Here is a 25,400-nt window from a genome sequence, read left to right on the forward strand (position 1 = left end):
ATTACGTGTTTAGGGTGCTTTTCGAGACCCCATGGTCGCGCATGGTATCCACTCGTGAATGGAAGTGGCCCCCCCCCGGGATTTTGAGAGAATTAGCAACTGAAAAAACAAAAATGACCACACACTGAAGTAAACAAAGATGGGGAAAGATTTCTATATTGCAATTTTGCATATCGGATTTATTAGATTAGGCACCGCATTTAGCGTTTTCAAAACGCATCGGACCCTTAAAATCTAATTAATTTATCAAAATATCTTCCTCGAAAATGATATCGACTAAAATTTTTAGTTACTTACTATAAGTAAACCTATCAGTGCCCCGATTTATTTTTGGACAAAAAAGTGGAAAGTGCTAGAAATTCTAAACACTTTGGAAATCGTAAAAAAGGATAACCTGATAACTAAAGAACTGATGCGAGCGCTAGCTGAAAAATTCGAGATTTACACCTATAAAAATGGGACACTCTTTTCATGTTTTGTAAATCATGAAAAGGATGAGTAATTGGAAATCTTCCTACATTAAAAAATGCTAGCGCAAAGCTCGAGCAGAAAATTTTTTATATTGTGATAGTGTAATAGATAATGATTTAAATAGAGAACAAGCTGCGTATCTGAATTAACATGCGCGCGCGTGTTTCAGATTCGAACTAGAATCTGGGCATTCTAAAAATACCTTTTTTACCGTGAAAATCAATAAAGCGAGCGCGAAGCGCAAGCTTGAAATATTTGATATTCCGATCTGAAAAGGGTCAATTTAAGCTATTTAAAGCACTTTGTAGGAACATTGTGAGGTGGATATGAATATCAGTTAAAAAGAGCTGATATGTTTCTTTATTATTTCTTTGAGTTTTGAGAACCGCGACACAGAACATTATGTCATAATATGAAAATGATGACTATCTTCCTATTTCTCTCTAGCACGAGATGAAACTTGTCGATATTCCATTCTAAAACAGGGACAATACGATTATTACATTAATATCTTATTTATAAATCTAAAAAGCCTAATGCTTGTTCAATATGATTACATATTTAATATATATTTTGGTTTGTCATATCTTCAAGCATTTTGCCTATGATGTCAATCCGTCTTCCGCATGTTATTTTATTTTATGTACAGTATAAAGCCGGGGTATAATAGCAGGATCCGCTGGGAGAACAGCAGGCTTAACTTATTACCCCGGGGGGGGCACTTACATTGACGAGTGGATACCATGCGCGACCAAAAAACACGTAAAAGGATGTCCTTTTCACGATAGGGCACGTTACGTACGTAACGTGATAAACGTGTCAAAAACACAAAAATAATTCAAAAAGGGTATCTATTTCGCTAGGAAAATTACGTGTTTAGGGTCGAATTTGCGGGGATGATAAAACAAAATTAAAATGTTTTATAAAGGATGTCCTTTTGCCCCAACACTACGTGTGTAGAGTCCTATTTGCACGAGTACTAAACCAAATAAGGTAAAGCCGACGAACGAAGGACCCGTATATAATAAAACATTCCTGTACTTGTTTAGGGGTTCATTTCAGGGAATATTTGCCAAGAGTATCGTTTTGTTTCCAATACTTGTTAAGGGTAGGGTTTCACACGCCAATACTTGTTAAGGGGTGCATTTTCAGAATATGGAAATTACGTGTTTAGGGTGCTTTTCGAGACCCCATGGTCGCGCATGGTATCGACTCGTGAATGGAAGTGCCCCCCCCCCCGGGCTTATTATTAAAACTTCTCTGTTATAATTTTGTTACCATATTAATTTGGTAAAATACCGCGGCACCTCGAGCTCCTACACCTTGCTCAAAACGGACTATAAACTCGTAGTGATGGGTCAAAAAGTAGGCCTACATCCTTTACGAAGCATTTTAGTCTTTTAATACCCTCGCAAATTTGACCGTAATCACGCAGCTTTCCTAGCGAAATATATACTCTTTTCCAGTATTTTAGTGTTTTGACACCCTATTACGTTACGTAGGCATACGTAACATGCCCCAAAAGAGACCCATCATGGAAGTGCCCCCCCCCCCGGGATTCTGGACGAGGACGGGAGCATATATATTCCATGTATTCTGCTATGCAGACTCTGAATGACTCGTGAGGTGGGATCTCAGCGCGCGAAGCGCCCTGCTGCTGGTTTTCGTAGCAGCCTGAAAGGGCAAAGCTAACGAGCCATTTCAGAATCTGCAGTCAGAGTATACCTAGTCTGCTATGTAGACTCCTTGAATCGGCTGTTATACATACACTACAGATGTGGGTCTACATTGGTAGACTATATTCCATGGGCCAATAAGCACATTGTTAATTTTTTTGCAGTTGATGTCACCCGATCGACAATGGCACGGTTGCAAAACTATACAGACTGACTCCCGGGGGGCACTCGACCAAAAATGTGGTGGGGGTGTGCCGCGGGAGAGACAAAAAACGGGGGCCTTGGAGCGGGCTTATTGTAAAAAGGAGGGTCCTCGGAACGGGCTTCGGAACGACAAATGTTTGTGAAAACGGGGGTCCTTGGAACGGATCGCCAGCGTGTGAGTGCGTATGCATCCCTATGGAACGGTCATGCGTGCATGATGCAGCTAGCGCGGCCTCCGCCGGGGGAGCTCTCCGGCCGCTTTTCACCAAAATTCGACTCATTCAATGCGATCGGAGCGGCGTAACGAAAAATATGCGAAGCTTTGGAGCGGATTTACCTCTTCTTTTTCTCGATAAGAAGAAAATGCTATGCCTTGGAGCGGCTTTCTTTGTTCTTTTTCTCAACAAGGCAAAACTGCTATGCCTTGGAACGGAAATTTGAGTGTGAAAATGGGGGTCCCCTCCGCGGCACATACCCACTATGCATTATATACTGAGTGCCCCCCCCGGGGACTGACTCACCCAAATGATATGGAGCTGAAGCTCAACCATACCAGGAAGACTAATTAATTTCCATAAGTGCACTCGTCTGTTGATACACCCACGGTTTTTAATAGACCGATGCTCGCAATAATAGTCAAACTCCCGGGTTAAACTAAATACTCAAGTCTACCTGATCAATGTCGCGGCAGCATTGGTAGCTGAAAATTTTTACGCTCGCTGTTCTTTTCTCTATACGCAACACAGTACACCTAACTATTGTTTTCGTTTTTGCGGTATAATATTTAGTGAAACTGCTGGTATTTTCTGCATAAGGAAGGAATCATGAAGTATATCGTGGCTATATTGTGTGTTCTGTTGAACATTTCTTCCAATTCAGGTAGGACGGATCGACGCTGCTATATATTCACAGGTGTAATGTGATACAACCCTATATAGACATGCCGGATCATGTGACATTCATAGATATTCTCACGTGATATATGCCTATCATGATCATGTGATATCTATCGATGATCGGTTCAGTATTGAGTATAATACAGTTACAATTTTATAATATATATATATACATATAATATTATTTCAATTTTTATGCATGTACGTGGGCTATATCATTCATAGCATAATATCACAGCCATATTATATCGAAGGCAATCCCTGTGACCCACCTAACATTTATCTCTCCATCCATCTATCTAGATATCTTCCTCATTATGTATCCCCGTATGTATCTGTTTAAATATGTATGTCTATCTGTCTATTTATCTTTCAATCTAATATCTACTCATTTGTTTGTCATTTTGCCTCCGAAGAAGATTCTGCTAGGATCGAAAGCTTAGGCCCCTTTTGACTCTCACTCCATTGGCTCTTTTTTTTAGATAAGCAGTTTTCAGCAGCTTCTTTTTGCCATTGAAAGATAAATAGACGGATAGATAGACATACATATTTAAACAGATACATATAAGACAGATATAAATAGAGAGATGGATAGAGAGATAAATGATAGGTGGATAGATTAATAAAAGATAGACAGATATATTGATAGATAGATGGATTGGTGGATAGATAAAAGATAGGTGGATAGATTGATAGAATATGTGATAGATAGATAGATAGACATACATACATAATTATTTAAACAGATAAATAAATATTAGATTAAATATGAATGGATAAGTAGACAGATATTCAAGCAAATAGATACAAGATAGAAATCTATAAATAAATAGTTATAGACAGGCAGGTAGATGGATAGATCCACGGGTTGGAGGTCGTTATAATTATGTTACGCCCCGTGTTACGTGTGAGTGCAACAAAGTGTGACTGTCACTGAGAGAGGGAGAGAGAGAGGTGGGGGGATGAGAGGAAAAGGATTTACATTTCTTATTTTTGACTGATCATTTATATTGTAAGGCAATGATCTGAAGTGACTGTATTTTCGTTATATCTTGATTTGATGTATTTTCATTGATAATATCTATAAAAGAGCTCGAGATGGAGAGGAGGAAGATCAAGCATAGAGTTTGGAGAGGGAGTGTTATCAACCTCATTTAAAAAAAAATCACCCTTTATTCCGTTTTCTTTCTCTTTTTTCTCTACTTAAAATATATATATATATCCATGGAGGATAAAGGGGGCGATATCCCCCTTGCTCTCTGATCGTTTCCATTTTTTTTTGTTCACAGTATCATTGTCAAAAAGGTGTTTTATTTACATGTGATTGACGATTTTACGAACATCTCTCGAAAGTTATCAAAATTATCGCCATATATCCATTATAATGAATATCTTTGTGTAAACTTTTTGAGTAATTTATTTATTGAATGCTTATCATTTAAAAAAGATATCCAGTCTTGTATAATATCCATGTTCATACCATATAAATATGTTCCTCTGGCTGCCAATCATGTATTGCCAATAAAATACATATTGGCCCCTATCAGTTGGTGCCCCTAGCTGGGTATGACGATTGTATAATTTCATGTTTCTGTTCAAAGCATTGTCAGATATAAACAAAATGTGATATTTATTGTGACTGATTTTACGAGCATACCTTGAAAGTTATGGAGGTCCAATCATAATTACCGCCATAAGGGGGTCAGGCTATCCCCTGTCAGTCGATCGCGACGCCCCTGAGTATGACGATTGAGTTCATGCATTTTCATGTTTCTTTTCACAGCAATATTATCACTAAGAAACCAAATGTGTAATTCATTGTGAGGTGAGAGCTATGGAGGTTCAATCATAATTACCACCATAAGGCGGGGGAGGGGGGGTTATAGCCCCTGTCAGTTGTTGCCACTTGGTATATAACGATAAATTTTGATTAATTAATTGTCAGAGAAACCAAATGCCAAATGTATTATTCATTGTGATAGAGGATTCACCATCCCTTGAGAGGTTAACGCCGTAAATGGGGGGGGGGGGTATATAGCCCCCGTCAGTCGGCGCCCCTAGCTGAGTATGACGATTACATGTTCATTTTTTAATGTTCCTGTTCACAGCGTTGTCTGAGAAACCAAATGTGTTATTCATCGTGATTGATGACTTACGGGCCTCCCTTGAGAGCTATGGAGGTCCAATCATATCGCCATACATCACTGAACTTGCTTCGCGATCGGCTCTCTTCAGCAACGCCAAAGTGCAAGTAAGTATTTTGTATGATTTTATTCTATGGAGGTATGATATGGATTCAACAAAGTTTAATTTACTTCATCATCAGGGGCCTGCATGGGAACGATTTCCAAAGTGCTGGTTTGTTTCTAAAATTTCACTCATGTTCATCATGTTTTGTTTTTCTCTGTTTTCGTTTTGCTAATATTTGAATATGTTATGCTTCATTTTTCAAAATTATAACAACTCTTATTTATCAAACTTGTTAAAAAGTGGAGCGTTGTGGCCCAGTGGATTAGTCTTCTGACTTTGAAATAGAGGGTCGTGGGTTCGAATCCCAGCCATGGCGTAATTTCCTTCAGCAAGAAACTCATCCACATTGTGCTGCACTCAACCCAGGTGAGGTGAAAGGGTAATAATCAGGGCCCGCTGTTAGAACAGTTTTCGGAATTGAAGCGGCTACCCTGGGTAAATATATCTATATTATTATCATAAGTATGACTTTCATTACAGAGATAAGAATCATTTTCTAGTCGGAATAATGAGGGGTTTTTTTGTTGCTTGCTTGTCAATTTTTTTAAGGGACGAAACGTCCTTCATTTTTGGCTGAAAACCTTTTTTTGTTCAAGTTTCTCCTCGGGTAAATATACCCATCCCCTTTGAAAAATCCTTGACCCTCCCCTGGAAATAAGATGCAGAATGAGATGGAAGGAAGCTCGTTCCTTCTCCAATAAGATAAGCATTAATATGCTATTATAAGGTGGACAGCAATTTAAAAGTGATATATCTCTCTCCCTTTTTGTCTGATATGTTTCTTTTATGTTGGGGAGGCAGATTCGTTTGATCCAATATAATTGTCCAATCAATTTGAGCTACAATTCCTGTTCAGGGGCAGCGCCAGGATATCATCATCATCATCACCATCACCACTATCATGATCATCATCCATCATGATGATCATCATGATCATCATCATGATCATGATCATCATCCATCATTATCATCATGATCATGATCATCATTATCACCATCATTATCACTATCAGCTGTATCATCCACCACCACCACTATCATTATCATCATCATCATCACCACCACCACCATCATCGTCATCATCATCATCATAATCATTATTTGTATTCTAATAGTAATTATAATATAAAAAATGATAATACTTATGTTTTTAGTATAAGTATTGGAATTATTACTGTTATTACTATCATCATCATCTTCATCATCGCCGTCATCATCGTCAGCATCATCATCATAAATATTATTAAAATAGGATCATATCAGTGGTATAATGAGTCAAAAAATTGAGGGGGCAGGTTTAAAAAGTTGCGAGTGAGCAATGCAAGCAAGGTAACCATTTTTTGTAACAAAAAACAAATTTTGTGATTGATTTTGACATAATATTCAGAAAATAAAATTTCACCCTTCTCCTTTCCCTTCTCTGTTTAGTCATTGTTATTTTATTCATTTATTGTTTTTTTGTGAGAGGGGGGGGGGCAAGCACCTCAAGTCCCCCATCTGTATGCCACTGAGCCATATAATGTGAAACCAGATCGACCTCTCTTTATATAATGTTCTTCCTTTCTTCTTTTAATCTTTTTCTTTATCAATCACTACTTAAGAAGGGTGGTTGCCTTGTGCCCCTGAAATAAGCAACATTATATCGGGAAGATTCTGAACAAAAGCATAATACACACACAAAAAAAACACTGTTCAAAATTGCATACACCTCTGCTTACCATGGAAAGTTACCTTGCAGGAGTTGTTCAACAATTTAAGCAACCGTGCTTAATTTATTGAGAATTAAGTATTAAAAATCAAAAATGTTTTTTAAGATTTCATACAGGACTTTTGTTGTGTGCACTTCCATATTCAGCTCCAGGCGCGTAGCCAGGGGGGGCGGTGGGGGCGGTCGCCCCCCCCAAAACGTCCCCAAAAAGAAAAAAAAGAAGGAAAAAAAGAGAGGAGAAAAGGAAAAGGGAAGGGAGGAAAGGGAAGAAAGGAAGGTAGCTTTGTATTTTTTTTTTATTCTTTATTTTTTCTCAAAAGAGAAACTCCTTCAATCTTCTTGCTCTAAATTTATATACGAATTTTGCTTCCGCGCTGCGCGCGGTTAGATGACAATATTGAAGTTCTCCATTGTTTCCCCACCTTTTCTCTAACCCTGTTTTTCTACCTCAGCTATGTGCTTCTTGCCAGTTAAAGTTAAAATTGTATACATTAGGGTATGAATTTGAGTAAGGTTAGACCGAAGTAAATATATGAAGTTATCTTTTTTTTCAATTGATCGCGCAACTTCTGGTCTGGTCGGCTCCGGGCGGGTAAAATCTTTATATCAGTTTCTGCCGTCACCTACATAAAGTCAACTTCTCCCGCTTTTCAGCTCATTACTAAACAACCATAATTTTGGGGCAAACAGGTTCCTAATTTCGTTCGTGTCGTATTAAATAAAGTACAATATTTTTTATAATAATATATAATAATAATAATTTGTCCATTTATATAGCGCAGTTTTTATATGCAAATACTCAACTGCTCTTTGATACTTGGTATCATATTATTACCCCGGCTGTAGCTGAGCCGCCATATTAATAGGCGCTAAAGCGTTCGAGGAATAAATCCTACCGGGTACCCATTCACCTCACCTGGGTCGAGTGCGGCACAATGTGGATAAATTTCTTGCCAAAGGGAATTACGCCACGGCTTGGATTCGAACCCACGACCCTCTGTTTCAAAGTCCCAAGACTAATCCACTGGGCCACAACGCTCCACAATTATCAAATTGTATTAAACTTCATGTCATTTCCCTGTATATACATTCATCTCCTGTCCTGTTATGCGCCCTCAGTTGGAAATTTTGAATGACACTTAAGTTTCTTTATATTCAAAATGAAGCGCTTCAGGATAAGTCAAAAAAATTAGGCATCCTTTTTTTATATAGATAGATAGTTTCAATAAATCGCAGAAGTTTCAACTTTTTGCGCACTATATTCCTTGAATGAAGTTCAATAATCTTAGAAAATCAATTGAATTAGAGCCGATTGGGTATTCATCTACATTTGATGAAACGTCCGCCCTTTGAAATTTCAGAGTTTCATTGCTCTGCGCGGGGAGGAATATCTTCCTTTACCAATCTTCTCTGTTTTGCGAGTTAAAAATATGCACTGTTGCTAAATTCTTTGTAATCAATGATCTGATCTTTCCAAAGAAAGTATTCAATATATCTTTAAGAAAACCCTTTTCTCGGGACCCTTTTTATGGCAAGAAAAATTGATAAAACGCTTTAGCTTCCGCGCTTCGCGCGGATTTATTATCATTTTAATTTCCTCCATTGTATACCTCTTTTGTGCATTCACAATCATTTGAAAACAAGGTTCAAAATCGCAATATAGTCAACCGAATTGGAGGTACTAGAGACAAGAGAAACGGCTCCTTTTCATTTTAATTTATGAAACACTAAAAGCTTCGCGCTTCGCGCGGGAGGGGGAAACTCCCCCTCCCTGCACCCACCCCCTAGGGAGCGCGCTTCGCGCGCTCTGTAAGTGTTGGCACGCTTCGCGTGCATTTACCGCCCCCTCCAAAATGAAATCCTGGCTACGCGGTTGTTCAGCTCCAGGCTCTTCCTCTTCAAGATGGCTGGCTTATGCATGTTCACCTTTCATCAGGAATTGTATACTAACAGCAGAATAACGATGGCATTATATGGTCTCTCACCCTCCCCCCCCCCTCACCTCTCTCTGTAGCAATCTGTATGTGCTCCCAGTCGCGTATCCTTCTTGACGGGGCGACGCCCAGACACCACTCGGCTCTACGATTTCGGGTCGTACTGGAGGACGCATGCAGGGAATTACACGACATTACCGCAACACTTCAAAGATAATGGGTACTTCACCGCATCAGTCGGAAAGGTTTTTCATCCAGGTATGGGACAGGGCCCTGGGAACATTTTTTAGACTGGGGCGGGGGGCTGTAAATTTGACAAGCTAAAAAAAAAGAAGAGAAGGTTTCACAACAAAATGAAGGTCATTTTGGTCCCGAGAAATTTGACAAGCAAATAAAAAGGTTTCTGTACAAAATGTAGGTCAAATTTGTTACATTTTTCCATTATTTTGTCACACCTTCCAGAATTCCAGGGATGCTGCCTCTGGAGAATAATACACTCAGCATCCTCAAGGACTATGGGTTGGGAAATCAAAGAGCAAGGGAACCCAACAAAAGTTTATTTAAATGAAAAGAGAAAAAATCAATTGTAAGGGTGAAAATTTCATCAAAATTGGACGTAAAATATGAAAACTTAAATATAATGTCATTGAGATACACGGAACACAATTCAAAAATGAAATTACCTCAGACGATTTTTTTGCATTGTACAGTAAAACTAAAGGGGCTTGCAATTTAAATGATCATAATAGAAAGTCACCAGGTTTCTTTTGGACAATTTTATCATTGCAATGCCATCAATAAAAGTAACTATATTCCCAAAGACGATGACATACATACGATCAAATGCTTCTCCTGTTAACACAGTAAAAATGCTGCTATTTTGCTTTATTCAAAGTTGTACATGAACCCTATACATCAGTTATTTAAATGGATAAACAACTATTCAAAATCTTAAGCCAAATTTGATATTGAAAAGCATGTTTGATTAAAGTTATGTTAAACAACAATGTTTTTACTGCGTACCATAGATGGAAAATGTAAAAAAAGTGTCATAGCTAAGAGTAGCCTAATTTTCTTGGTTTTTATTTTGTTTAACAAGGTATTCCTAGTGGTGGTAATGATGATTATCCCTATAGCTGGTCGATTCAACCTTACCATCCACCGACAGAACACTACCAAGGAGCTAAGGTATTGTATTACATTCAGGGGCGGATCCCAGGGTGGGGGCACATTTTCCCTAGGGAAAAATTTTTCAACCAAAAAATTAAGGACATTCCGTCCACGATAAAATTTGACAAGCAAAAAAAAGGTCTTCACTTTCAAGGGGGGGGGGGGGTACATTGGTGTTTTAACGGCATTTTTACATTAAAAATTTTAATCGTGCCTCTCAAAAGGGAAGGAGGGGGGGGGGGGTCACGGGCCGGCTGTGACTCCCCCCCCCCCCTCGATCCACCAATGATTGCATTCCTTTTGTGGTGACACAAAATGTAGGGTTATGGCTGCAGTGCTTAAGTTATGTCTAGGGTTGGGTATAGAGTGGGGTAAATCCAAGGTTGAAATTAGTCATTTAATTAGTATGCGGAATTTACAGTCATGGATCCCTTTCGTATCTTGGTTAATATTTCAAAGATTACCCAATAATCCCTGAATTTAGTAGCATTCCACTTACACTGTGTCCAATTTTAGAACCATTGTCACTCTTAAAAAGGATAAGGTATTTGTCCATCCACACCACACGCCCCAAACAAAAATTGTAAGCAATGCAGCACTACCAAGCAGTAAATGTACTCTTTTGCACACACAGTAAAACAAAGTATCTAGCACGTTGTTTATGCCTGTCACTCTTACAATTTGTTTAAACTTTAAAACAATTGTTTAATTTTTTAAACATTTTTTCACGAATTTGTATTTGTACTATACTGTTGCATTCTCGGTATTCACTAAAAACAAAGTCTTCTCGAGCTTGTAACTCGCGCAGCTTGCGGGATGTCTACATCTCGTTCTGCCAGCGTCCTTGACATTCCCAGCTGAGGTCAAACACTATATTACCTGGGCCTCGCTCGTCAGGAGCAACTCTCCTTCGCTTACGTAACGGCGAGGATAGTCTCTCAGTCGCGTGCGACCTCGCCCAGCGATGACAGATCTCTGTCGCGTGCGACCCCGCCTGACCTCACGCCGAGGACAGTTCTGTTTTGCATAAGTCCAGGGTCTTGCTCGCTCGCAAACAGAGTCTGCCCTTGTGTTATGCAACATCAAGGACCGACTCTCAGTCGCGTGCAGCCCATCTCGGCCGAGGACGAATGTTGTTCTTGGGAGAGGGATATAAACTAGCTCAAGGCTCGATTTAGCTCTCTATAAAAGGGGTGGTAATTTGCATTTCGGAAAGAGATTCTCGGGGCATGTCTTGGAGTCCATTTCAATCGATTGTATAGTAGTTGGATTGTGTCTTATTCCTCGAACGTGTTATTATAATAAACGGACAGTCTAACCTAAAAGTCAGCTTTGATTGTTTCACTTTGCTGTTCCCCACTTGTGAGAGAATATATGTACGGATAGTTGATTTACGTTCTGAGAGAACTGAAAGAATTGAAGTGAGAACTTTTATACAGAGACAGTGAGAGGGGAGAAAATGAACACTTGTGAACTCAGTGAGATCTGTGCGTGCATACACTAAAGTGATTTAATAATTTCCAATCCCCTTATATAAATTTCGTAACAAATTGTTTAAACTTAATTGTTTACACTTTTGAAAAAAAGGTGTTTAAACTTTGAAACTTGTTAATTTTTTTTAATGATGACTGTTAGAGTGGCGGGCTTACTAAAATTTTAGTGTTTTTTACAGTGTATTAAAGATGAACTGAATATCTTCTGAATTTAGTAGCATTTCACCATAACGCATCCGATACCATCACCTGTTATTTTTTCAATTCACTCTTAAAAAAAGATGGGGCATTTTCACCATGTGCTGGTGAAAAATTGTCCATCGGTCCCCCACCAACACACCAAGCGCCGCATACCAAAATTCTGCTAAGTAGTAAGCAATAATTTGAGGAAGATGATTCTTATTATATAATAATGATAATAATAACAATAATAATAATGATAATAAAAAAAAGTTCGTGTATAGCGCATATCACAATTATAGATACTGTCTCTATGCGCTTCCAGAGGACTTGGATATTATTACCCCAGCTGTAGCTTGGCAGCCGTAATTACTAAGATTACAGTGCACACGCATTTCAAAGAATAAATTCCTGCCAGGTACCCATTCACCTCACCTGGGTTGAGTGCAGCACCGCGTAGATAAATTTTGGTTACTTGGGTCATCAGACTCATATTAACCAACACTTTGATTATTTTTTACCATATTGAACGGTGTACACAATTTAGAAGTCTAGATGTATCTTATATACTTTAATGTTGAGGGGATCCTGAACATATCATGTAAACATATATACTCTAAGAATAGCCGATGTTGTGGACTGTTTTATAATTGTCTCATCCACCTCTTCCCAAAGAATGAAACCTACCACATTTTCCAAATAAAATAAGTTTACAGAGTATCATATCTCCAACAATGTCATGCTCAGGTCATGCCTACAAACTGGCCCGTTTACAAGGTTCCCTTAACCATCCTTCAACATGTACAACTATCTGTTTGTCATATCAACAATATGAAAAATTATTATTTTTTTGCATTTCTGCCAGGTGTGTCCCAATTTGGATGGCACGCTTCACGACAATGTCATGTGTCCAGTCAATGTGAGTGCCATGCCACTTCAGTCGCTCCCAGACATGCAGTCTCTGGAGTATTCATCATCAATCCTGAAGAACCTATCCGTAGCTTCACATCCGACGAACGCGCACGGTAGGCCGGATAAAGCCAGGCGGTCCCCTCGGGAACCGGATATGCAACCGCCGTTTTTCTTGGCGGTAGGATTTCACAAGCCGCACATTCCGTGGAAGTATCCGGAGGAATTCAAATCGCTGTACCCGATCGAGTCGATTTCCATCGCATCTAATCCTTCCCGGTCCCCAACCCAGCCGGCTGTTGCCTACGAAGACTATAACACGTTGAGACAGAGGGATGATATCAACGCTTTGAATATGAGCTTCCCCAATGGGACGATTCCTCTTCAATTCCACGTAAAAATGCCCATTACAACATCAGCCTGAGATTGTTCACTTTTGTATTATTTTCTTGTGCATTCAACATCAATACAAATTTATCAATTATAATACAATGCACAGTGATACATATATGCAACAAAACAGTAAAAACAAATAAACTCTTTTAGTGGTTCATCAAAATTAATTGGATAAAGTGGTAGCTCGTGAATTTCCTTCCCCCTTTCTCTCAACTTTTTATTTTTCTCATTCTGCAGTTTCCCAACAATTGCATGCAGAAAATACAATTTGATCATGACACGCCCACTGGTCAGAATTAAGGCTCTATGAAATTGTAAAATATATTTAGAATATACATGTAAGTGATCTTTACTAAACTCAGCCACCAATTTACAATATGGATTACATACATGTATTATACGTTACATGCATCTGTTTACCAAGTCAATATAGTTTTGTATTTTTTGCTTTTGTTTTTCGTTTTGTTGGGCAGGCTCCGATGAGACAGAGTTACTACGCTGCTGCAACCTACACAGATTTCCTGGTTGGAAAACTCCTTCAGACACTCAACGAAACTGGCTTCTCAAACAACACCATCGTCGTTCTCTTCGGGGATCATGGTTCGTAAATTTTCTTTAACATGTTTAAACTGTCTATCCCGCCCTCTTACGGCCACCGCCCACCTTGCGATTGTCCTCCGACCCGAGTTGCTCCGAAAAGGGAGGGAGATATGTTCAAGTTCATTTATTTCTTTCCACAACCAAAATACAATGCATACATTTACGATATCAATAAGGTTAAAAGAAAAAAAACACAACAGGAATAAAAGCTTATGGACAATGAGCTAAAAAAGATATCGAAAATATGGGAAAGAGGTGGTCTGTATAGAAGCAACGCTTGTTAAGCACAGATCACCTTTGATACAACAACAAAATATGTATGATACAATATAATTAAACGTCTGCATTGAAAAAAAAAAAGCAGATAAGAAGCAAGAAAAAAAGTATATATACATATATATACAGTAATAACAAAAAAGAACAACTAACTAGAGTAGGGTAGAGGAAGGTAAGTACACACGACAAGACAGGGGCGGGGGGGGGGGTACTAATCCAGTTGTCTGTAGTAAGTATAAATGAATAAATAACAGATCTAGCATTAATACTTAAATATCGCTATGAGGATTTTTTTAGTTAGACACTCAGAATCAAGAGTTGAAGAGGAGTTTAGGCCTACATATATAAGTCTAAAATTATACATTATTTACATTACATATATAAATCCAAGAAAAGAAAAAAAGAAAAAAAATAATCCATATACTTGTAGTAGGATATAGAGACAGAAGAAAAGGAAAATAATATCAATAATGCAGCACGACATGTAGCACGAAATGTCACGTTTCAATGTAGGTGTACAATATGTGACCTGTTTGGATCAATTCCTCATCCTTTGAATACATGCAAGACGTTTACAAGGTTTATCAAAATCAAAAAATTAACAAAGAACAAGAAAGGATAAAGAGATTTAAATACTCTGCTAAGCATTAATTTGACACAGTGCTGTTTTACACTCACTGCACAAACCCAGAACGAATTCTAGTGATCAAAATATATTCATAAGATGTATGAATATTATTCCTGTAAGAATATCAAATTCGTGCGAAATTGTTATACAATTATAAAAATTTTATGTTTTTTTTTACATATTAGGATGGCAATTAGGTGAGCATGCAGAATGGTGCAAGTACTCAAACTATGAACTAGCAACGAGGGTTCCTTTGATCGTTCACGTTCCTGGTCTTACAGACAAACCAAAGTCCTCATCGCCAAACTCGCATCAAAGTGCTCTAAAGATCAGAAAAAATGTGGGAACCAACGCTGACAGAGGCATGGTTGTTGCTGAGTTTGTGGAGCTTGTTGATCTGTTTCCCACGCTGTCTGATCTCGCTGGCATAGAGGTTCCACCTACATGCCCACCGGACCCTTTCAACGTGACCTTATGTTCTGAAGGGTACAGTTTCGCCCCTCTCCTGGAGGCAGACTCAAATGCAATTCTTTCGGGAAATGCCACAAAGAAGCTAACTTCCAAGCGGTACAGCCGATGGAAGAATGCCACGTACAGTCAGTACCCACGTCCTGGGGTGACCCCGAACAGAGAAACAGATCTACCAAGTCTCAAGGTCATAACGGTCATGGGGTATTCCATGCGTACCAAAGATCACCATTACACCGAGTGGATAGGTTTCAATCATACAACCTTCAAAGGTAATTGGACCGATGTCAAGGCAAGGGAACTGTACATTAATAACAAAGACTATGATCAAAACCACAATGTGGCTGATGATCCACAGTTCAAGGATATCGTCCAGGAGCTCAGTGTTCAATTGAAGATGGGATGGCGCCAAAGCTTACCAGTCCCTGCATAAAGTTGAGTAGGTTGTGCCTCATTCTTCAAATAATAACAACATTTGTGAACAATAAAGCAATTAGCAAACAAGAAAGATATATACATTGGGATGACCCTTTTCCAGGAACAAACTGATATGCTGGCAATTAACTCATGATTGGAATACGTAGTTGAGGTGAAATCGAGTCAGGTTTACAATCAAAGTACATCAAGGCCCCGTTGCGTAAAAGTTAATATTACAGTAACAGTGCCATCCAATGTTAACTTCCCTGAAATCCTTGATTCTGATTGGCTGATTAGCACTGTTACTATATGGCAGTTACCATTGGAAGGCAAAGTTACTGTAATAGGGCCCCAGGCAGCTAGCTCGGATGGCATACCAAGGAGCAAATGGTATTTATGGTGATTTTGTACCTGATTGCTACTATAAAGAAAACACCAATGTTTGTTAGCAAGCAACCTGAGAACCAAAGGCTTAATTGTCCTCTCCGACGGACCTGGTAATAAGGATAAATGCCTTACAAAAGGGCACTAGTGTACCTGGGTCATGGGCATCAGCGCAGAGGATTAGCTTTTTTTTATCTATTGTTGCGTCCCCACCACCCCCCCCCCCCAAAAAAAAAAGAAAGATAAAATCATAATCCTCCGCGTGATGCCTATGACCTGGGTCCTGTCTTACAAAAAGTTGCGATTGATCCCATCAATCACAACTATGGACGGCCAGCAACGTCAACATCTAAAATGCAAATATGTTCAAAATATTTTCGAGGTATATATTCATTCATTGTTCTCTTGAAGATGCAGTGTGATTCTCTCCAAGGAGATTGTGCAAAATTCCTGTATAAAAAATATTGTATGGCTCCTAATTCTCAGGACCAAAATCCAATTGAAACCAGTTGGATTTCCAACTATATTTTCAGTTGGTTTCAACTGGTTTCAATTTGTTTTTACTGGAATGTAACAGCTTCTAATTGAAACGAATTGGAATCAGTCAGACAACTGGAAATCGATCGTAACTGGAAATTTCTTCCAACTGGAAATGACTTCTAACTGGAACCAGTTGAGTAGCTGGAAATCCTAACTGGAACCAGTCGGGTAACTGGAAATCATATAACTAGATCCAGTTGGGTAACTGGAAAAATTTCCAAATAGAAACCAATTGGAATACATTTCCAGTTACCCAACTAGATCCAATTGAAACCAGTTGATTTGCATATTATCTGCCAATGTGTACAGATTAATGTTTTATGTGATTCATCATCATTTACAATGTATCTTTTTTTCGTTTCATTCACAAGTGCCACACTTTTTGAAGATAAATGTTTAGAATACTTAGCAGTGAAAACAATGTTCATAAATATTATGAATTATAATTACACAGATTAAAAGATAATTAGTACACCCCTAAATGTTACCAAATTACATCAAATACAAATTTATATATTCTATTCGAGGCTCCTCCATATAAATGTATATCCATGAGAGTCTATATTTTATCAATGCCCTTTACATTGGTATTTATAGACATAACAATGCTTCTGTGTTGGCATGAGCAATAGTAAGTACAAATGCTAATTAATTCGTAATTAGATAAGTTTATTCCAACTGGAAGTTTCAATTAGATCTAGTTGAAACCAGTTGCCTCTAATTGGATTCAACCGGTCTTAATAAGGAAATTGGAACTGGAACCAACTGAGATGCAACTAGCTAGTCGGCCAACTGGCTTCAATTGGTTTTGCTTTGATTGGTTTCAACTGGATTTTGGTCCTGCGGATGGAATTCCATACAGTTGAGATTGATTGGATAAATCGTACTCTTTGTAAGACGGAGCCCAGCTCTACCAATTGAGGTATATGCCTCATAGAATTCTTTTTATACTTGCTTTCATAAATTTATGATTTACTGTAGCATTCCGAGTGTTATAAAACATTGACCTTTAACCTTGAATTTTTGTAAATATAGGCCTACATACGAAAAAGAGAACAAGCTCGAAGAGGCTGATACTACAGTGGGCTTACATCCACTGTCTCCATGTGCAAGAAGTTGGTATACCTATTAGTTGGTCTCATCTTAAACTGAACCCATTCGGTCTAATTGACTGGGTGGTCATAAAGCTATTTGTAACTTTAGAGCAACTTGAAGAATGTCTGATGAACCTTTCTTACCATTTACAGCAAGAATGATTGCTGTTTGTCGTCCATTAGACTGCTCTTTCAATATGATTACATTTTGGATTGTCATATTTTCAAGCTTCATAAATCCATCTTCAGCGTGAGATTTTATTTTATGTTCAGTAATATATATTGTCAAACTTCTCTGTTATAATTGTGTTACCATATATCATATTATTAATAAAGTATCGCCCAAACTCCCATGCACGCCTCGCTCAAATCGAAATCTAAACACGTAGTGATGCACGAGACAGAAAAGTAAGGGTAATAGCCTACATCCCGTTTTAGTTTACCCTCGCAAATTTCGCATACATTCGTAATTCCGAAGCTTCATTATTCCGAAGGTTCGTATTTCCGAAGTTTCGTATTTCAGAAGGTTCGTAATTCTGAAGGTTCGTAAGTCCGAAAACGAAATGAGGTTCGTAATTCAGAAGGTTCGTTAGTCCGAAAACAAAGTGAGGTTCGTAATTCCGAAGGTTCGTTAGTCCGAAAACATAATGATTAACGAACCTTATTTCGTTTTCGGACTACCGAACCTTCGGAACATTTCGTTTTCGGACTAACGAACCTTCGGAACATCGAACCTTATTTCGTTTTCGGATTATCAAACCTTCGGAATAACGTCACAAATGTTCGGATTAACGAACCCTAGTAGCTTTTACGTTTTCGGATTAACGAACATCGAGGTATAGGCAATTTACGTGTTTCGGAATTACGAAGTGTAACCGTACTCCAAATTGAAACCAACTGCCAATAGGTATTGAATTGGTATCCAATTCGGATATTAAATGGGTATTCAGTTGGAAATTTGTCCTGGGAGCTAAAATACTGAAAAAAGTTTACATTTCGCAAGGAAAGCTACTTGAATAAGGTCAAATTTGCTCGAATACCCATTGAATATCCGAAGTGAATACCAATTCAATACCTATTGGCAGTTGGTTTCAATTTGGATTACATGGAAAGTAAAACAATGGGTACCCATCGAAACCAATTGACTATTGGTCCCAATTGGTTTGAACTGGAATACATGTAAAGACAATTGGTCTCAATTGGTCCCCAATTGGTGTCCAAATTGAGGACCAGTTGGGGAAGCAATGGGGACTTCTAATTAGCACAAGTAAAATTAGTAGAATAGTATTATCTCAGTAGGAAATGAGAAAATTCAACCAAGGTCTGCTCATGCTATTGTAGGAGCATACTGTCTGTTTGCATAATTATATACCAATGTAAAGGGCAGTGATATATATAGTGCAAAGTTTTATTCCATCTGGCGAAGAGCGTGTGTGTGTATTTGAGTTTTGTCAGACGTGTTTCAATCAGATATGATTATTTACGTCTGGGACCGACCTTTAGCGTCACCATCCGAAAGACGTGACCAGGGCTCGAACCTCTGCATCAATTTGTAACTTCCCCCATGCACATAGCTTGGATTATACAGGCGCGCCACAACGCGTTGCAACGCCCAGATGAAGAGCAATAATGGTTCGCTATTTGGTTCGTGTTAAAGTTGGCGCTCTTCAATCTCGTAGATTATCTGCGCCAGGTCGTTTCCGAGTTAGTTGCTTAATTCCCGCTTCAATGTCCTCGGCGTTAGACTTGTCTGACCTAAGCTGTCATATAGCGAGGTGCAATATGAGTACTAGTATACCTCCACCATTAAATTGTGCGTTTTTGTACTTCATAGTATGCAAACTTATGTAAGAAGCTAGGTCGAAGCTCAATTTTAGTAGTCTCGCTAATCATCAGAACAAAAGGAAGAGAGAGAGAGAAAGAGATGGAGAGAGATCAATAGAATATTCTTATTCGAATCTCTTTGTCTTTTTTTCACATAATTCAGGATGACTTTATCATCTGCATTTCTTCCCAACAAAGTTGTTGCTAGATTTGATATTGACTTGTTGAATTTCAGGCTTCTTTGCATAATTCTTCTTTCTCTTTCATATTTCTTACATTGTAGTAAAAAATGTTCTATTTTCTCAGAAACCTGACAATGGGAATATAGACCATTTTCATGTTGATACTACAATGGGATGGTATCTATTCAAAATTTACACAAATATCTGATGATCGTAAAATTTTTATTTTATACAAGATATCAACAATAAGATTGTTTTGTATTCGATTGCTTTCGAGTGCTTGAAGAGCAGACAACGAATCTGTAAAAATTACCACGGACATACCTCTGTTATCTCCTAGCCAATCAAGTGCCATTACCATTGCTGTTAATTCGGCTCTCATTATACTTACAGAATTTAATCTATAGAATTTTTAATTTCCAGTTCTGGTATATAAAAATCAGAGCCGGTTCTCTTGTCTTCTTGTTTTAATCCATCAGTGTAGATCAAGCGCGTACGCAGGATTTTTGAAAGGGGGGGGGGGTTCGAGCTGATTTTTTTTTAAATCTCCCGCCCAGTCTCTAAAAAGTGATGAGCGGGGGGAGGTGATGATTTTTTTTTTCTTTTTTTTTCAGCTCTGCAAATAAGACAATAACATTTAAGTGGGGATGGGTATGTAACAGTGCGGTCATGACCCGCGAGCGAGCAGAAATGTTCTCGTTTTTGCGTTGAAAACATGACCTTTTTATCAATAGTTTGTTGGTATCATAGTCGATGCTACATGTCCTTCGGATCGTAGCACTCATGATATGGCCAACCGCGTAGCCAGGATTTCATTTTGGAGGGGGCGGTAAATGCACGCGAAGCGCGCTCCCTAAGGGGTGGGTGCAGGGAGGGGGAGTTTCCCCCTCCCGCGCGAAGCGCGAAGCTTTTAGTGTTTCATAAATTAAAATGAAAAGGAGCCGTTTCTCTTGTCTCTAGTACCTCCAATTCGGTTGAGTATATTGCGATTTTGAACCTTGTTTTCAAAAGTGATTGTAAACGCACAAAAGAGGTATACAACGGAGGAAATTAAAATGATAATAACTCCGCGCGAAGCGCGGAAGCTAAATTGATTTATCAATTTTTCTTGCCTTAAAAAGGGTCCCGAGAAAAGGGTATTCTCAAAGATATATTGAAACTTTCTTTGGAAAGATCAGATTTGATTACAAACAATTTAGCATCAGTGCATATTTTTAACTCGCAAAACAGAGGAGAAGATTGGTAGAGGAAGATATTCCTCCCCGCGATGAGCAATGAAACTCTGAAATTTCAAAGGGCGGACGTTTCATCAAATGTAGATATCTCTAATACCCAATCGTCTCTAATTCAATTGATTTTCTAAGAATATTGAACTTCATTACAAGGAAAATAGTGCGCATAAAGTTGAAACTTCTGTGATTTATTGAAATTATCTATCTATATAATAAAGGATGATTAATTTTTTTTACTTATCCTGAAGCGCTTCATTTTGAATATAAAGAAACTTAAGTGTCATTCAAAATTTCAAACTGAGGGCGCAAAACAGCACAGGAGATGAATGTATACAGGGAAATGACATGAAGTTTAATACAATTTGATAAAAAAAATATTGTACTTTTTTTATTTAATACGACACGAATTCCATACCTTCCTCTTTTTAAATTAGGAACCTGTTTGCCCCCAAATTATGGTTGTTTATAGTAATGAGCTGAAAAGCAGGAGAAGCTGACTTTATGGAGGTGACGGCAGAAACTGATATAAAGATTTTACCCGCTCGGAGCCGACCAGACCAGAAGTTGCGCGATCAATTGAAAAAAAAAGATAACTTCATACATTTACTTCGGCCTAACCTTACTCAAATTCATGCCCTAATGTATACAATTTTAACTTTAACTGGCAAGAAGCACATAGCTGAGGTGGAAAAACAGGGTTAGAGAAAAGGTGGGGGAACAATGGAGAACTTCAATAGTGTCATTTAACCGCGCGCAGCGCGGAAGCAAAATTCATATATGAATTTAAAGCAAGAAGAGTGAAGGAGTTTCTCTTTTGAGAAAAAATAAAGAATAAATAGAAAAAACACAAAGCTACCTTTCTTCCCTTTCCTTCCTTCCCTTTTCCTTTTCTCCTCTCCTTTTTTCCCTTCTTTTTTTTTCTTTTGGGGACGTTTTTTTTTTTGGGGGGGGCGACCGCCCCCCCGGCTACGCGCCTGGATATGGCCTTGATCAGAACACTAGAAACTTGAGAAATGTCATGAATAATTACGAGCGAGCGGAGCAAGCGAGCCGAAATGTTTGCGTTTTTCCGTCAAAACATACAATTCTTCTCAATAGCTTGTTGGTAATGATTACATATTAGTTGATGATACATGTCCTTCTGCTCGTAAGTCTCATGATATGGCCTTGATCAAGAGACTAGAAACTTAAGAAATTTCATAAATGATTACGAGCGAGCGGAGTGAGCGAGCCGAAATTTTCGCGTTTTCCCGTCAAAACATACATTTCTTGTCAATAGTTTGTTAGTAAATCAAGTATTAGTCGATGCTACATGTCCTTCTATTCGTAACACTCATAATACGGCCTTGAACAGGAGACTAGATACTTATGGAATTTCATAAATTATTACGAGCGAGCGGAGCGAGCTAACCGACATTTTTTCGTTTTCCGTCATTTTGGTTTTCATATTGGTAAAACATATTTTGTAAGAAAACGTATGTCTTTGTCTTGGTTCACTTGTATTCATAAGTATACATCATGATAATCATGTATGGCCTTGTTAATGGCGATACCGTGATCATGTCGGCGACATGCGGAAATAAAAGATATAATAAAATGGAGCGAGCGAAGCGAGCGGAAATTTTTTCTGTGTTTTTCGTCGGAAACATGAGATTCTGTTCATTATTGCTGTCATATACATTATTGGGTAGGGGAACTGTCCGTAACCAGACCAAGGAGTTATCAGGCGCTTGCCCGATAACTCCTTGACCAGACCGACCTCTGGGGAGACAAGCAAAAAAAAAAAAAAAAAAAAAAAAAAGGAAACGAAAGGGGGGGTTTGAACCCCCGAACCCCCCCCTTGCGTACGCGCCTGGTGTAGATCTTTCTGAAGCTGAAGACACAGTTTTTCATATCTTGTATTAAGTTACGTGGTTTATCGATAATCTTATGGATATGGTAAGATATATTGGGTATTTCATACGACCAAAAAGGTTCTCGTAATATTATTTGGCTTAGTTGTTCAATTTGGATCTCTTTATTTGGCTTACATGCTCTAACTACAAATGGTCCACGACCCGATTTCCAAGTAAATTTATTAATATACCAGGAAGGTTCGATCATTTCTAAAGTAGGATGATGGGTATCTCTATTTGTTAAAAGATAAAACATGTATTTGTCAACAGACAGTTCTCTTCTAAAGGTCTTTCGCTACATTCTACCTGTATTGCTTCAAGGGCATGGTTATACAGTGCATATCAAAAAAAGTTTACACTTAGAAAAACTGTAAAATTATACATTTGTAATATCCTGAAGATTTTTCCACATTTTTAGCATTGGTACAGATCCATTTAAGCATAATATGACAATATAACTGTGGAAAAATATTTCCGCTTGAGTGAGCACCACTTTTGTAAAATTAGTGAAAATGATTTGCGCAGAACTATGAAATGGTTATGCGAATAAAAGTAGACCTTAATCATGAAGAACACGTGGAATTTAGCTAATAAAATCGATTTGAAGATTTGAAGGCAAAATTGTTACAAAATTCTTGAATGCATCCCTTTTATTTCAATTGACTAAAAGTGCAGCGGGAAATGTATGAGAAATGTTTCACAGGGAAGGTTAGATTTTTGAAATTTTATTTGATGTAGATTGGTTATGGTTAGTGTTCTACTAATAAACTTTTAATTGCAATTAAGCCATTTATCATTTATGGGTATTTCATTGTTTGTTACTTGTTTCTCAAACAAATGTATCACTGGAAAATGGTAAATGATAAAAAAGTACTTTTGTAAAAACAATAAAATTGTATTAATGCATGTATTATGCAAATACGCTGATCACAATGATCCCAATTGAATACCAATTTAGACCAATTGGTTATGTTGTACCAATTGAAACCAATTTGCAATTTGTCCCAGTTGAACCCAATAGGGTATTGGTCCTAAATAAAACCAATTTGGGGACCAAGTGGCCTAGTGGGTCCAATTAAAACGAGTCTGAACCAATTGAGCATTTGCAGGGTCCCATTATAATTCCACTGGCATGATTGGGGACCAATTGAAGACCTATTGAACACACATTTGGACCAATTGGCCCCATTAGACATCAATTGGTCCCCATTGTAGGATTCTAATGAGGCCAGTTTGCCCAATTGACCCTACAATATGAACTCGACTGGTATCTAATTTGGATCCATTGGACCTATTGAAACCCTTTGATACAAACTGAATCCAAATTGAAACCAATTAAAAATTCAATGGGTATTGATCTTCAAATGGTCCGCACATTGAATTCTAATGGGGCCATGCAGTTTGACCAATTGAGACTAATTGACCCTACAATAGGATCTTAATAGGTATATAATTTGAACCCATATTGGACCTATTGAAACCCACTGATACCAATTGAAAATTGGTATTGGTCTTCAATTGGTCCCTACATTGAATTCTAAGGGGGCCAGTTGAGCCCAATTGACAAGGACCCCAATTAATTGGTATATAATTTGGACCCGTTGGACCTATTGAAACCCATTGATATGATACCAATTGAATCCAAATTAAACCAATTGAAAATTAAATGGGTTTCAATTGGAATTTTGTCCTGGGTACATAACGTGCCCAAAAAGATCCGTTCAATGATTTGGTCGCGCCCAGGGTGACCAGATTTCACAAAATGAAATACGGGACAATCGACAAAAAAGATCAACAAAGAAGGCTACACAGTGTTACACCTGTGAACAATTATAAAGGATTGGAAGGGATCGAGGCCGTGAACGAAAGAATGAAGGAGAGAAAGAAAAGACGAAAGAAAAGAGATGAATTGGGAAGAAGAAAAAGAATTAAGGGGAAAATGAAGGAAAAAAAAAAAAAAAGAATATAAAGAAAATTAGAATAAAAGGATGAAAGAAAGAATAAAAGAGCGAAAAAAGTTTCCGTCATTCTTTGAATTGAATAAAGAAAGAAAGGAATGGAAGAAAAATACATGTGTTAAAGACAAAATAAAGGAGAGAAAGAAAAAAAATAAGAAAAAGGAGGAGGAAAGAAAGAATGAAGGAAAGAAAATTGTTTCCTTCATTCTTTGAAAGAAAGAAACAAACAAAGAAAGAAGAAAAACAGTAAGGGAGGAGGGAAGGAAGGAATTAAGGGAGGGGGGAGAAAGAGTAAGGGAAAGAATGAGAAGGAAAAATAAAAGAAAGGAGGAAAGAGAGGGAGGAAGAATGAAGTGAGGAGGGAGTGAAAACATAATGGAAGAACAGAAAGAATTAAAAGAAAAAGGAGAGGAAGGGAGGGGAGAAGAAAAAAGTTTAAAGAAAGAAACAATGAAGGAAATAAAAAGGGTCACCGGAATCCGAACCCCCGCTCTATATACCGACTGAGATATCGCAATCGCGCCTCCTAACCATAATATGTTTACACGTGAATATGAAGAACACATTTGTTCTTCACTAAGGATGATCCGAACCATATCAATCCGTCCTCAGAAT

At 38.1% G+C, this 25,400-nt stretch overlaps 1 protein-coding gene across 1 annotated transcript; it reads left to right on the forward strand.

Annotated features, from left to right (window-relative positions):
- Positions 1 to 3,062: 3,062 nt before the first annotated feature.
- Positions 3,063 to 16,283, forward strand: LOC121413541 (iduronate 2-sulfatase-like). Its single transcript, XM_041606394.1, has 7 exons — positions 3,063 to 3,230; positions 5,356 to 5,498; positions 9,220 to 9,397; positions 10,239 to 10,327; positions 12,848 to 13,285; positions 13,761 to 13,887; positions 14,977 to 16,283. Exons 1-7 carry the CDS (start codon positions 3,176 to 3,178, stop codon positions 15,690 to 15,692), a joined length of 1,746 nt encoding a protein of 581 aa, XP_041462328.1. The 5' UTR covers positions 3,063 to 3,175; the 3' UTR covers positions 15,693 to 16,283.
- The last annotated feature ends 9,117 nt before the right edge of the window (positions 16,284 to 25,400 follow it).

Source organism: Lytechinus variegatus, chromosome 1 (genome assembly GCF_018143015.1).
Source record: "Lytechinus variegatus isolate NC3 chromosome 1, Lvar_3.0, whole genome shotgun sequence".
Taxonomy (NCBI): Eukaryota; Metazoa; Echinodermata; class Echinoidea; order Temnopleuroida; family Toxopneustidae; genus Lytechinus; species Lytechinus variegatus.